This window comes from Thunnus thynnus, chromosome 8 (assembly GCF_963924715.1).
Source record: "Thunnus thynnus chromosome 8, fThuThy2.1, whole genome shotgun sequence".
Lineage (NCBI taxonomy): Eukaryota > Metazoa > Chordata > Actinopteri > Scombriformes > Scombridae > Thunnus > Thunnus thynnus.
In genome coordinates this window covers 2318570-2332189 of record NC_089524.1, presented here as the reverse complement: position 1 = coordinate 2332189, position 13620 = coordinate 2318570, and the positions used below count along the sequence as shown (strand labels likewise).

Below are 13620 nucleotides of genomic sequence, written 5' to 3'. Positions count from 1 at the left end.
GTAAGTTACGTAAAGTGCGCAGTTTTAAAGCGTAAACGGTAAAAAAAAAAAAAAAAAAGCAACAGAGACCGAAACAATTTTTAAAATTGACGTCTTCAATAGTAATCTGTACCCCTTTATTTATATTTTAATTTATTTTTCCTCTGTAATATTTTTTTTTATTGAATGTAAAAAAGCTTCTTGCACAATCCTTTTACCATTTTTTTTTATTTTAAAATAACAACAACAACAACAACAACAACAACAATAATGATGATGATGATGATGATGATGATGATGATGATAATAATAATAATAATAATAATAATAATAATAATAATAATGATAATAATAAGTTCCACCAGGTTCACCTCTTGCCCGAAGACTGGGCAAGAGGTGACCGGGAAGACAACCCCTAAATATCTGCTATATAATAGCAGATATTCCTGTTCGGCATGACATGTAGTCATGCTGTGCAGCGTTTACAGAAGCATATCACAGACCATAGTCACTTGGGAGAAGATGTGCGGTTCTCGATAGAAAAATGTTTCTACATGGACAACTGCCTCCAAAGCCACCCAACAGCCCAAGAAGTAGTTTGCTTGTCGACAAACTACGCCAGCTGCTGAGATGGGTTTGATCTACGACAGTGGGCTAGTCACGTGCCCTGTGTGGTCAAGCATCTTCCCAAGGAAGCCAAGTCAGACAGCTTTGAGTTGTGGCTTTCACAAGACAAAGCAGATGCCCCAGAATTGATCCTCAGCCTTTGCTCGCTCTGCCAAGCTGATACTTTAGGGTACGAGCATCGCCCAGTCCATTATGAAGTTCAAACCATGAGAATTGTGTAAAAGGTACTTGCATCACAATACGCTCCTCTTGGCTTTATCTTACCTCGCATCACACAAGCTAAGGCATTGAGAGTGGGAGACCCCCTGCACCCTCAGGCCTGTGTTGTTGCTGTAGTGTTGTTTTAACCATCTAGTTTATCCAGTGCTGCTGCTTCATGTTACAGTAATGTTAAAGTAGCTTGATAGTTTGGATAGCTTGGTGGCTGATGCATTCACAGTGTGTTGTTTGTCCACAATTACTGTAATTTACACCATACAGGTTAAAATTCTGCTTCATGCTCACTCAGACTTTTAAATGAGAGGCTTTTTTTTACATTTCCAGAGTGAGGAGAGAGGAGACAGAAGTGAGGAAGAATCGCGAGATATATAATGTTAATGGTGTTTAAAGAAAAACAAGGAGAGAGTAAAGAACTGATTCAAGAGGGAAGAAGGTGCAACTGATTCAAGATTTAAAGAAAAAAAGTTTAAGCAGGAAAGAGAAACACATAGAAGCAGCCCAGGTCAGGGCTATGCAGAAACCTTTAGAGGGGGAAGAGGCTGAACGTTAAAAATGGGCACATGGACCAAGATTTTAAAACATCATACACCCACATAATTTACAGCATAACCTGTTGAATTATGGCAACCCATATTCAAACAGAATGTATCATGGAGTCTTACAACAAACTGAATCATACTACATCATTGTCCCCTACCTGATGAAATTGGAGGGGGACTTTGATTGGTTCAATGATAGGTGCTCTTGGCATCTATTAAACTTCACACAGCCAGGCTGGACAAGGCACACTGAGAGCTGAGAATCATAATGACTACAGTATGGATAATAAACTGTGAAGACCGAGGTTTTGTTATTGTCAGGGTAAATGAATGGCAGGATTAACCCAAGGCTTCAAGTAATATTTTGATGAAGGAGAGACATGAACAAATTCAAAGCAGGAAAATTGGCAAAGAACTTACCTAGATTAATTATGTTGCTGGTAAATATTTTGTCACGTCCAGCCTGCAGAAAATGTTGCCTTTGGCTGTGTGATGTTTAATAGGTGCCAACAGAACACACACACACACACACACACACACAATAGAGAGTGAATATAGGGTAGGTGACAATGATATAGTATGATGCGGTTTGTTGTAAGAGTCCATGATATGGGCTGCTATATTTCAACAGGTTATAATGAAAATTATGTCAGTGTATGATGTTTTAAAATCTTGATCCATGTGCTCCTTTTTAACTTTGAACACCTGCTCCTCTAAACATTAAATGACTCCCTTTACACTTAGCGTTTTGGGTGATTGGATTGCAATTGGATAGTGCTTGACAACATGAAAGTACAGGTGTAAATGCAAATGATCCGATCGGCCAAACCACCTCCGGACGCATTGTTACCACGTTGAACACAAGTGTAAATGCAACTGCATTGTCAATTCACATACAAAAACTACACAGGCAGAAAAATGTCATCTTGTGCGACTGTTCCAAACCAGCGAGGTAGCAGCCATTAGCCAGTTAGCGAGCTAAGCTACTAGCAAGAAAGCAGCAAGAAAGCTATTGATATTCAACACACTCGTGAATGGAGTCAAGACGAGACCAAGTGTTGGCTTCTTCCCACTTTGAAAGGCAAGCAAAAGTCCATACAATAGCTTCACAGATGACTATCATCTTTTTTCTTTTTTTTTTCAGTTGTTTGAGCTGGACAGAGCAATCAGATCTCAATGTGGACACTGGAGACACATATTAATACCAGGTGTGAATGTAATCAGGTTAGATAAGGTGTAAAGGGGGCCTATGTGAAGGACCCAGGCCAGATTTTCTGCAAAAATCCAAAGGATGTTACATTTTTTGTGTACTCCCGAGTTCCTTGCCTCTCCTTCTTGCTAGTAGCTTAGCTCGCTAAGTGGCTAATGGCTGCTACCTTGGTTTTGAACAGTGACAAGTGAGTGCATATTTCCACCCACCTAGTTGTTGTATGTGGATTGACAACACAATTGCATTTACACTTGTGTTCAATATGGTCACAATGCAACCCTGACCACCTCCAGAGGTGGTTTGGCCGATCGGATCACAATCCGTCCTCAGTGTGTCCTGGGTGCATTTACAGCTGTACTTTCATGTGGTCAAGCACTATCTGATTGCAATCCAATCACCCAAAACACATTTTAATCAAGGTGTAAAGGGGGCCTTTTGTTCTTCAGTCTGTCAAACTGTTAAATCAGGGTTCACTTTCTAAGCAGACCTCAGTGTTCCCGTGTGGACTAAACACTGAATGTTAAAGGGAGTGACCGAATTGATGCACTGCAGCCACTTATTCGTAAGGTCTGATGTAACATATGTCGCTGTATTTGTTTTGTTTGGTTAAATGTTGTGTTTTGTTATTTATATGAAACAGTGTACGTCTTGAGATGAAAGATAAATTTCACAAGAATATTCTGATAATAAAGAGAAATCTAAATTAAATGTATTACTAGTATTATTTTAAGTAGCATAAAATGGTAAAATACTCAAGCAGAGTTTCCTCTGGCATGTCAAGTTCATAATTTCAGTTTTCTGTTTTGCTGCTTAAATGCAAAACAAAATATTTTCTGTTGTGACAACAGGGTGTGCAATAAAGCCTTTACTGACCTAATCATTAAAGTAAATCGTTAATCAAATATTGTTTTATTGAATAATAATTAACAGGAGTTGTTGCCTCATTGGGCAGATGGGTGTATCATTACACACAGCCAGAAATGTCAGTGTTATTACCAACAAAGATGAAGCTCTGGGTGAACTCGGCTTAATCTCAGATCTTTTCAAGTCCTTGAAATGCTCCTGATCCAATATTTGTTATTGTTGACTTTTTCCTTTGTATTACAGCTAGACTTCCTATTGAGCTACAGTAACAGTTCACTAAAATACAGTAACATCAGTCAAGCTGTTTAAATCTGTTTGACAGCAAACAGTTTGTGGTTTGCTGTTGTATGTAGACAGGAGTCAGAAAGCCTCTCTTCATCTCATTCATTAGTGTGGACTAAATATTGTTTTTTTATGTATCTCTACATACCAGGAGCCTATTGTCTCATAATGCATCCATGCAACCACACAACACTGAAAACAGCACAAGTGGAGCAATATAACAATTAAAAACATATCAAATAACCGCAACACTCTGCAGACAGCCACAGACTGCAACAGAATGAGGTTCAACAACATCCCACTCTGTCACTTCTTGTCAATCAGTACAGATACATAAGGATTTATTTGTCAAAAATCCTGACCTGACTAAATACTGAAGTTAACTTGCAGAGAGTTCTGGTTGTTTGTTTTGTTGTTGTTTTTGCTCCTATGGAGATGTGTTTCTTTTATACATCTTTACATACCAGGGGCCTATTGTCTCATGATGCGTCCATGCAACAAGACGACACTAAAAACAGCACAACAGGAGAAGTACAATATTTAAAAACATATCAAATAACTTCAACACTCTGCAGACAGCCACAGACTGCAACAGAATGAGGTTAAACAACATAACAGATATGAAACTATCACCTCTAAACTTCCCCAAAATATGAATATAGCAGTGATTACAGTGTTGAAACTTAACAAATGTACCAAAGATCCCACTCTGTCACCTCTTATTATCAATACAGATACGTAAAGGATTTGTCAAACATCTGGACCAGAAAACTTGGACAAAGAAACAACCTGAGGGATGATATTTGAAATTTATTTGGTTGGTGGCCTGTCTGCACATTTCTGCACTTTTTGAAGAATCATTGCTTTAAGGCAGATAAACAAACTGTTACACAACCACCCAAATTTTATCAACAGCAAGCAATTTCCTGTTTTCCTGTAAAAAGATTGTGAGACATCACTTCCCATCAACACAACACCCAAAACATCAAGTACCTTTAGTCTGCATACCAATGTCTTTTGATACAACTAACTTCTGTCACTTTTTAACCGATTTTAACAGTGTAGACTCTGATCTGTCTGATGGCTCCACGTTTAATTATTAACTTACTGAACTAAACCTCAAGTCCAGTGGAGATCCCAAAGTTTCCTCATTTAAACAGTGGTGGGAAATAAGTACTGTACTTAAGTACAATTTTGAGGCACTTGTACATTTATCTTACAGATTTAATTACTAATTACGGATGAAAATTTTACATAAAATATCATAATGATAAGCTAATAAATTACATAACATTGTTAAAGATGTAACCAGTTGTTCCCAAACTTTTTTGCTTGTGGCCCTTTACAAAACTCAGTGTGTATTTGTGTCTCTTTGTAATGTTTCAGATGTCTATGAGATACCTGAGACATTTCCCTTCACGTGGTTTCAAATAAATAACAGTTTGAGGCCCAAAGAGGTAAAACTCTTCAATATTTCACAAAAAACACAAAGATTAAAGAAAAGTTCTTAAAAAATTAATCCAAATTACTGTAGCACAACTGTTTTTTCTTCTTTCCTACCTAATATATCATCTCAAGACCTCTGAGATTTATCTTATGACCCTCACAAAGTAGTTTAAACTGGATCCACCTCAAGCAGTTACAATAATTAAATGCTGATTATGCATCAACTCATCAGTATAAATAATGTACTTTGCTTTTTTTTTTTTTAATATATCAGTCACAGCCCAATTTTTGACAAAATAAGTATTTTCACTTTAGAGATCTGAGTACTTTTTCCACCAATGAATTTAAATGTGTATAAAATGATGCACATGACATTGTTAATATAGCTGATAAAAAGGTGCAGCCATAAACATATGGCATATTGGATTGGAGCATTTCAGTTAGTGTTGCATCATATTATTGTTTGTAGCAAACTGATCTAGAATAAACGTGTTAAATGTCAGAAGATGTGTAAAAAAAAACTTTAAATCAACATAAAAGAAAAACTTGAAGAGACAGGTTCAGTCATTTAGTGCAAAAATGCATTTATCAGTTGATGTGCAGCTTATATGAGTCTTCAGCAGTCTGAGTTAGTTATATCAAGTGGATATCTGACACATTTACAGTCTTTTTTAGCATCAAATTCCCTCTTTGTGTTTCCTCAGACAGTGTTTCCCTGTTGAGCTGCAGGTGGAAGTATAGTAACAAAAAGAGGAACTTTGACACTAAAAAGACTGTAACGTTGAAAGATCTGACTCATTTGGGCGCTGAAGCTTCATATTAGCTTCAGATAAACTTTTAAATACATTTTTTTGCACAGAAGGAGGACTGTGGATTTTGTCCTCCATCACTTCCATTGTAAGTGCATTATGAAGGGATCTTCTAATGGTCAGTATGAACACGAGGAATGATTATGTCTCAATGTTTTCTCTCGTCTCTCTGTGCGTTGATGAAGTGGAGTTCCAGGTTTGTAATTCTCTGCAGTGAACTGCCGTCTGTTCGCATCGCCCCGCCCCTAGAAGTAATTTCTGCATCAGTATAAATATTATGCTCAATATGAAATTATTCACGACAAAGCAGAAGTTGGATAATAGCTGTTAATTTTATGCCAGCGAACCCAAAAGCTGCTTCAGACTAATATTTAGAGAAATAAGTGCAGGAAACAGCAGGATAATGAGGTGAGTAGCTGCTTCTGCAGTGCAAACAATATATTAAAAGTCTTATTTTAGAGCATCAGAGCCTAAAATATTAACATTATGGATCTTACAAGTTAATGACGACGTTTTTATTATGCTGCTGAGTTCTCCCTTTCTTTTGTTACTCTTTCCATTTCCTCTGTTCCTTCTTTTGCCTTTTGATTGCTCCCTTTTATTATATTTTATGTTTATTTATATATCTATGTTTATTTTATTTTCTATCTACCTTTCAACAAAGACCATTAAAAAAATACTGAGGTCATGTGTCCCCCGGTGCAGCTCCACCACACCCAAAGACAGTTTTGACAAGTCACTAAGGGGCGAATTCAGAAAAGAATTGCGCGGCTTTTGCTCCCGCTAAATCTGCGCAAATGAGACAAAAAGAGCGTGTAATTCAAAAAGCACCCGCAAAGGGTGAAATGCAACGCAAATAGCGGTTTGCTTTGGCACTGAGTCTGGTGCGCCTGTACCATTTATATGTATGTAAATTGGGTAATATTCCTACATTCGGCGAAAAATTGGCGCCTTTCTATGCAAATAAGCCTCGTTGTAAAAACGTAATTCACAAAGACCAGCGCTAATTGCCACACGTAGTTAAAGTGGAGTTATTAACAGCAGCGGTAACTGTGCGCACATCCTCTTTCTCAGTTTGGAGACGCACTTATCGTTTCAGCTGCGGCGTGATGCTGCAGCCAGCTGTGGGCAACAGACAGAACATCAGTACTGATGTTACATCTAAGTCCCGGATACATTCAGTGAAATCTGAACGACATTAATGTAAGATTCAGAGTCACATTAATAGCTGTACTTTGATATTTCAGTGGATTATGTTATAGATACGAAATATGAGAGAAGTAAAAGGAGCAAAATACATGAAATTTGGTTTGTGATTGTGGAGAGCTCTGTGTGTGCGCACCTCTGCTAATTCAAGATGCGCAATTTCGGGCCTTTGGGCGCTGTGCAGTTTTCATTATGGAAACAGCTGCGCTCACTCAATCAGACGCAAAACAAGAGCAAATTGCACTCAGCCGCAAAACTTTATGGGTGTGTTTGCGACGTCATATAATTAGTATCAATCAATCTTTATTGAATTCTCCCATACGTCTCTAAAGTGTTCTTCTCTCTCTCACTCTCTCTCTCTCTCTCTCTCTCTCTCTCTCTCTCTCTCTCTCTCTCTCTCTCTCTCTCTCTCTCTTCACCCAGACTATTGTATAAATATATGTGTGTGTGTGTGTGTGTGTGTGTGTGTGTGTGTGTGTGTGTGTGTGCATATAATGAAAGTTTGTAAACCCTTAAGAATTTTCTCTGTTTCTGCATAAATATGACCTAATGTGAACCCAATTAAACAAATGAAACAAAAACATTAAACTGATTCATTTATTTATTGAGTAAAATTATCCAATCTTAGATATTTGTGCGAGGCAAAAATATGTGAACCATTTCTTTCAGTAACTGGTGTGACCCCCTTTTGCAGCAATAACTTCAACCAAATGTTTCCGGTAACTTTGCACATCGGCTGTGAGGAATTTTATCCCATTCCTCCTTACAGAACAGTCCCAACTCAGGGATGTTGGTGGGTGTCTTTGCATGAACTGCCAAATCATTAAATTTCTTCTACTTTAAACACTCTTTGGAGGAGCGACTTGTGTGTTTAGGCTCGTTGTCTTACTGCATGACCCACTTTCTGTTGAGCTTCAGTTCACAGACAGATACCTTGACATTTTCCTGTAGAATTTGCTGGTACGACTCAGAACTCATGGCTCCATCAATGATTGTAAGCCGTCCTGGTCCAGAGGCAGCAAAGCAGCCCAAACCATGATACTACCACCACCATGTTTCACAGATAGGTTAAGGTTCTTATGCTGGAATGCAGTGTTTGCTCATTGTCAAACTTAACACTTCTCATTCAAGCCAAAAAGTTTGATTTGGTCTCATCCATCCACAGAACATTGTTCTAATCACCTTCTGGCTGATCCAAGTGGTCTTGAGTGAACTGCAGATGGCAGAAATGTTCTTTTTGGAGAGTATTCGGTTTCTCCTTGCAACTCTGCCATGTACACCATTAATGTTCAATGTTCTCCCGATAGTGGACTCATGAACATTGACTGTAGCCACTGCAAGAGAGGCCTTTAGTTTCCTAGACGTTACCTTTGGGTCCCTTGTGGCCTCCCAGACTATTACACACCTTGCTCTTGGTGTGATTTTTGTCGTTTGACCGCTCCTGAGGAGGGTAACAATAGTGTTGGATGTCTTCCATTTGTACGCAATTTGTCTGACAGTCGACTGGTGGAGTCTAAACTCTTTAGAAAGGGTGAAAAAGTGTAAAATTTTGTCTTATTTGTTCAATTGATGTCTCTTCATCTAGTTTTAGGACTTGCATGGACTTGCATCATGTTTTAGGTCATATTTATGCGGAAACAGAGAATATTCTAAAGGGTTCACAAACTTTCAAGCCACACTATATATATATATGTATATGTGTATATATATATATATATATATATATATATATATATATATATATATATATATATATATATATATATATACACATATACATATACATATATATGTGTGTGTGTGTATGTGTGTGTGTGTGTGTGTGTGTGTGTGTGTAGTGTGTACATATATATGTATATATGTGCTTCAATAGAAACAAATAAAGGAGAAACAATATGAAAATCAGCTTAGTGATTAGTAATGACTGGCAACTTATCCAAATGATATTAACGAAAGCTGTAACTATGGTAATGTAGATGACATTAATATAACCAAAGTAGAATAAGTATCAAATAAACATTTAAATAATTACATCCACCAAAACCCAACTACAGTGACCTAAAACCTCAGTTTCAGTACTACTTTCTCTCACCAAACTAAATCCTAACAGGGTAATCTCACTTAGGAAACCAACAGTGACACCTGGTGGCCTTTAGCTGGACATGGCAGCTGATCACAGAGGACTCAGCACTTAAAGATACAATGTGTAAGATTTGGCCAGAACGTTACTTTAAAACAGTTAAAAAAAAAAAAAACTAAAATTATCAACAGAATGTGATGAGCACTTTTGACACTATATTGAAGACCTATATGTATTGTGTTATAGATAGATATCTACTGAAGTTAGCATGCTAACCAGCCCGTACTGTTTCGTAATACCACTTTGTACCTCAGGGGCGATAGTGTGTCACTGTAGCTTCCAGTCTGCTCTCAGTTTAACATGAGAGGAAGAGGAGGTTGTGCTGCCCAGAGCAACTGGCAGAGCAACTGGTGGAGCCAGGCTGAATGCTGCTGAATATTCACTGTAGGTCCATGGCAGATAAAGAATCCAAAGAATAATAAGCAGAAAACTACTTACAGTAGGTCAAAAGTGCACACCGCATCTTGGATGGTGCATTAGTGTAAATTATCACAGATCAACATATTCTGAACTGTTTAGCCTTTCTGACAACATGAGATGAACACTGGTTACTCAAACATATCAAGCTTCAGAGCATATTATATTAACATCTGTCTTAATATTTGTTATTTTTATTTTCCATCAGTGCTGCTCAGAGTCAGTCAACGCTGAAAGCCAAACTGAAGGCCCTGCAGTGTCATTTCACCTGGAACATTGAGCCCAACAGCAAACTTTTCCGTATCAAGGACAAGCTGGAGGACATCGGCACTGACGAGGGAAACACCTGGCTGGGTCACATTTACAACCTGCAGGGGTACATTCACTACCAGCTGAGCATTCAGTACCAGCAGAGCTCCACTGAAGACGCCCGACGTTTCTTCAGCAAGGCCACAGAGGCCTTCCGAAACACCGTCTCAGATGAAGGTCCCTGGTTGTTGGTGAACTACGGGAACCTGGCTTGGCTGCACCACCACCTGGGAGAACAAGCAGAGTGTCAGACTTACCTGTCAAAGGTCGACGCCCTGCTGAAAGAATACCCATCTCCATCCCAGGACGAGCTCCATCCAGAGATCTACGCTGAAAAAGCGTGGACCCTGATGAAGTTCGATAAAGACCAATACCTTCTGGCTGCAGATTACTTCCAGAGAGCCATCAGGATGCAGCCAGACATGGTGGAGTGGAACTCCAGTCATGTCATAGCATTAGTGAAGGCTTATAAGTACAGCAACTCTCTGGAGGAAGAAATTTTGGAGAAAATGAAAATGGCCACAGAACAGGATCCAGAGAACTTGTACCTTGCCGGTCACTACCTTGAGCAGCGTGCTATGAAAGAAGAAAGAATTGAAGATGAGGCACATGAGTTAGCCAGAAAGGTTTTGAGAAATCCTGTCAGCAGCTACAGTGGTCTGAAAGAGTTATTATGGATTTACAGAAAATATGTATCTGTTGATGAGGCTATTGATTTGGCAGAGGAGGCTCTGGAAAAACATCCAGATAAACGTTTCCTGAAGTGGTGTGCTGCACTCTGCTACGAATGGAGGATCCTTCTCGATAGGGACAGTCGTGTAAAGCAAAGTACAATAGACAGAGCAATCAGACTCCATAGGGAAGTGATTTCTCTTTACCCTCAACAATCAACATCACTTCTGAAGAAAATAGCCCTCGCAAATATATATGCAAAGTCAAATTATGGCCTGGCTGAAGCTGAGAAGATTTACCAGGAACTGTTAGTAAGCAATCTGGAACCTGCAGAGAAACAGATGCTTTACCACTGCTATGCAAAATACTTACAGTTTGATCGACGAGATTACAACAGGTCAGAAGAATATTACATGAAGGCTGCAAAGATGCCGCGACAATCCTTCTTTCAAGAGAACAGCATCAAAGTTCTGATGAGGATTAAAGAAACAAACAGGAGCCGAAGGCCTAGAGAATTAGAGGAGTTCCTGGCCAACCTGGAAGTCCAGAAAATCCTAAATCTAGAAGAAAGTGTAGGTACTCCATTACCTAAAAAATCTGCACATAGTCATCGTTCTGATTCAGGAAAACTTGCGGAAAAGATTTGTGGAAGTCACAGAAACAAATACCACTTCAAATAATTTTACAGACAAACAGGAGACAAAAGTCAATGGTTCACATATGTCTTGTGAATAAACTATGTGAACTTACTGTCCCACTAGCGACCAAGCAAGCTAGCTCATTAACTTGGAGAGTTTTTTCCTGTCTTCAACAATATTTTGTATTGAATGAAATGATGGGAACAAAATAACACAAAGGAAATAAACACCTGAATACAGAGAAAATAGAAAAAAGTTTAGAAACATGTCATGTATGATTAATTCGTTGATGGTTTCAAAGTTGTAGCAGGTTTATTTTTACACTGTAGCATAACTAATGGAGGACAAAGGCTGCTGGAAAGAAGAAAAAACACATTAAACTATCTGAAAAACTATAAATTTGCACTGGAAAATAGTCAGCAGTAATAACGTATATCTGATTATATTACTGATGCTGATCAGATGTTGTATTGTAACACCTGGCCTCATATATAACCATGATGCTTACTATATTCCTTGTTTGTTGATATTTTTTCCAAGCACTGTATTTGAAGTTTATATAAGAAAAAATATGTTCTTCATTGAATTTGCTTTGCTGTAAGCTTTGTAATAGTAAGAAGTTAAACCATCTAATAGGAAATGTAATGATTCATTTGATGTATAACCTGAATATAATCACAAAGTGGAACTGATTGTGTGGATAGAAACTTGTACATAATACTAATACTATTAAATAAAAACTATAAAATCGAATGTTTGTTTTCATGGTTAATTTACAAGAAATTCATGTTCTCTACACAGTTTTGCAGCGCTGCACACAAAACACTGATAGACGTCAAACTACAACTTGGAAAGTTGCTGCCAACAATAGAGTTCAGAATTTTTTAAGTGTGTCTTAAAACAACAGTCAGGAGCCCAAATGAACATTGAAACATGTTTTTCTTACTGTAATCACACCTCCTGTTCATACTGACCATTAGAAGATCCCTTCATAATGCACTTACAATGGAAGTGATGGGGGACAAAATCCAGTCCTCCTTCTGTGCAAAAATGTATTTAAAAAAGTTTATCTGAAGCTAATATGAAGCTTTAACGTCCAAATGAGTCAAATCAAGTAGATATCTTTCAACGTTACAGTCTTTTCAGTGCCAAAGTCCCTCTTTTTGTTGCTATACTTCCACCTGCAGCTCAACAGGGAAACACTGTCCGAGGAAACACAAAGAGGGAATTTGATGCTAAAAAGACTGTAAATAGACTGTGAAGCCTCATATAAGCTTCACATCAACTTTTAAATGCATTTTTGTACAAAATGACTGTGTGTGAATATATCAGTCAGAGGGACCAAACCAGTACTTTTACTTTAATACTTTAAGTACATTTTGCTACTAATATTTATGTTGTTTTACTTAAGAGGGATTTTTCATGCAGGACTTTTTACATTTACCTAATTGGGCAGATGGGTGTATCATTACACACAGCCAGAAATATCAGTGTTATTACCCACAAAGATAAAGCTCTGTGTGACCTTTGCTTAATCTCAGATCTTTTCAAATCCTAGAAACGATCTTGATCCAATATTTGTTTTTGTTGACTTTTTCCTTCATGTTACAGCTAGACTTCCTACTGAGCTACAGTAACAGTTCAGTAAAATACAGTAACATCAGTCAAGCTGCTTAAATCTGTTTGACAGCAGACAGTTTGTGGTTTGCTCTTGTATGTAAACAGGAGTCAGAAAGCCTCTCTTCATCTCATTCATTAGTGTGGACTAAATGCTGTTTTTTTTATATATCTCTACATGCCAGGGGCATATTGTCTCATAATGCATCCATGCAACCACACAACACTGAAAACAGCATGACAGGAGCAATATAACAATTAAAAACACATCAAATAACTGCAGCCGACAGCCACTGACTGCAACAGAATGAGGTTAAACAACATGACGGATATGAAACCATGAGTTCCACCGCCAGACTTCCCTCAAATATAAATACAGTAGTGATCACTCAGGTATTGAAACTTAACAAACCTTTCAAAGATCCCACTCTGTCACTTATTGTCAGTCAGTACAGATACATAAGGATTTATTTGTCAAAAATCCTGACCTGACAACTTGGACAAAGAAACAGTCTGAGGGGTGATGTTTTTGGTATTTGATGATTGGTTGGTAGCCTTTCTGCAGGTGTATGAGGCAAGGATTAGCTTCTTATTTTTGTTATAGTTTTCTTATTGTATTCCTAGAGGAGGTCCATTTGGAGTTATA

General features: G+C 38.0%; 1 protein-coding gene across 1 annotated transcript; it reads left to right on the top strand.

The window, feature by feature from the left end:
* The first annotated feature begins 6235 nt into the window (after positions 1–6235).
* LOC137187305 (interferon-induced protein with tetratricopeptide repeats 5-like) lies at positions 6236–12110 on the top strand. The gene is made up of 2 exons (XM_067596112.1): positions 6236–6383; positions 9947–12110. The coding sequence occupies exons 1-2, from the start codon at positions 6379–6381 to the stop codon at positions 11397–11399; spliced, it is 1458 nt and encodes a 485-aa protein (XP_067452213.1). The 5' UTR covers positions 6236–6378; the 3' UTR covers positions 11400–12110.
* Positions 12111–13620: the final 1510 nt, after the last annotated feature.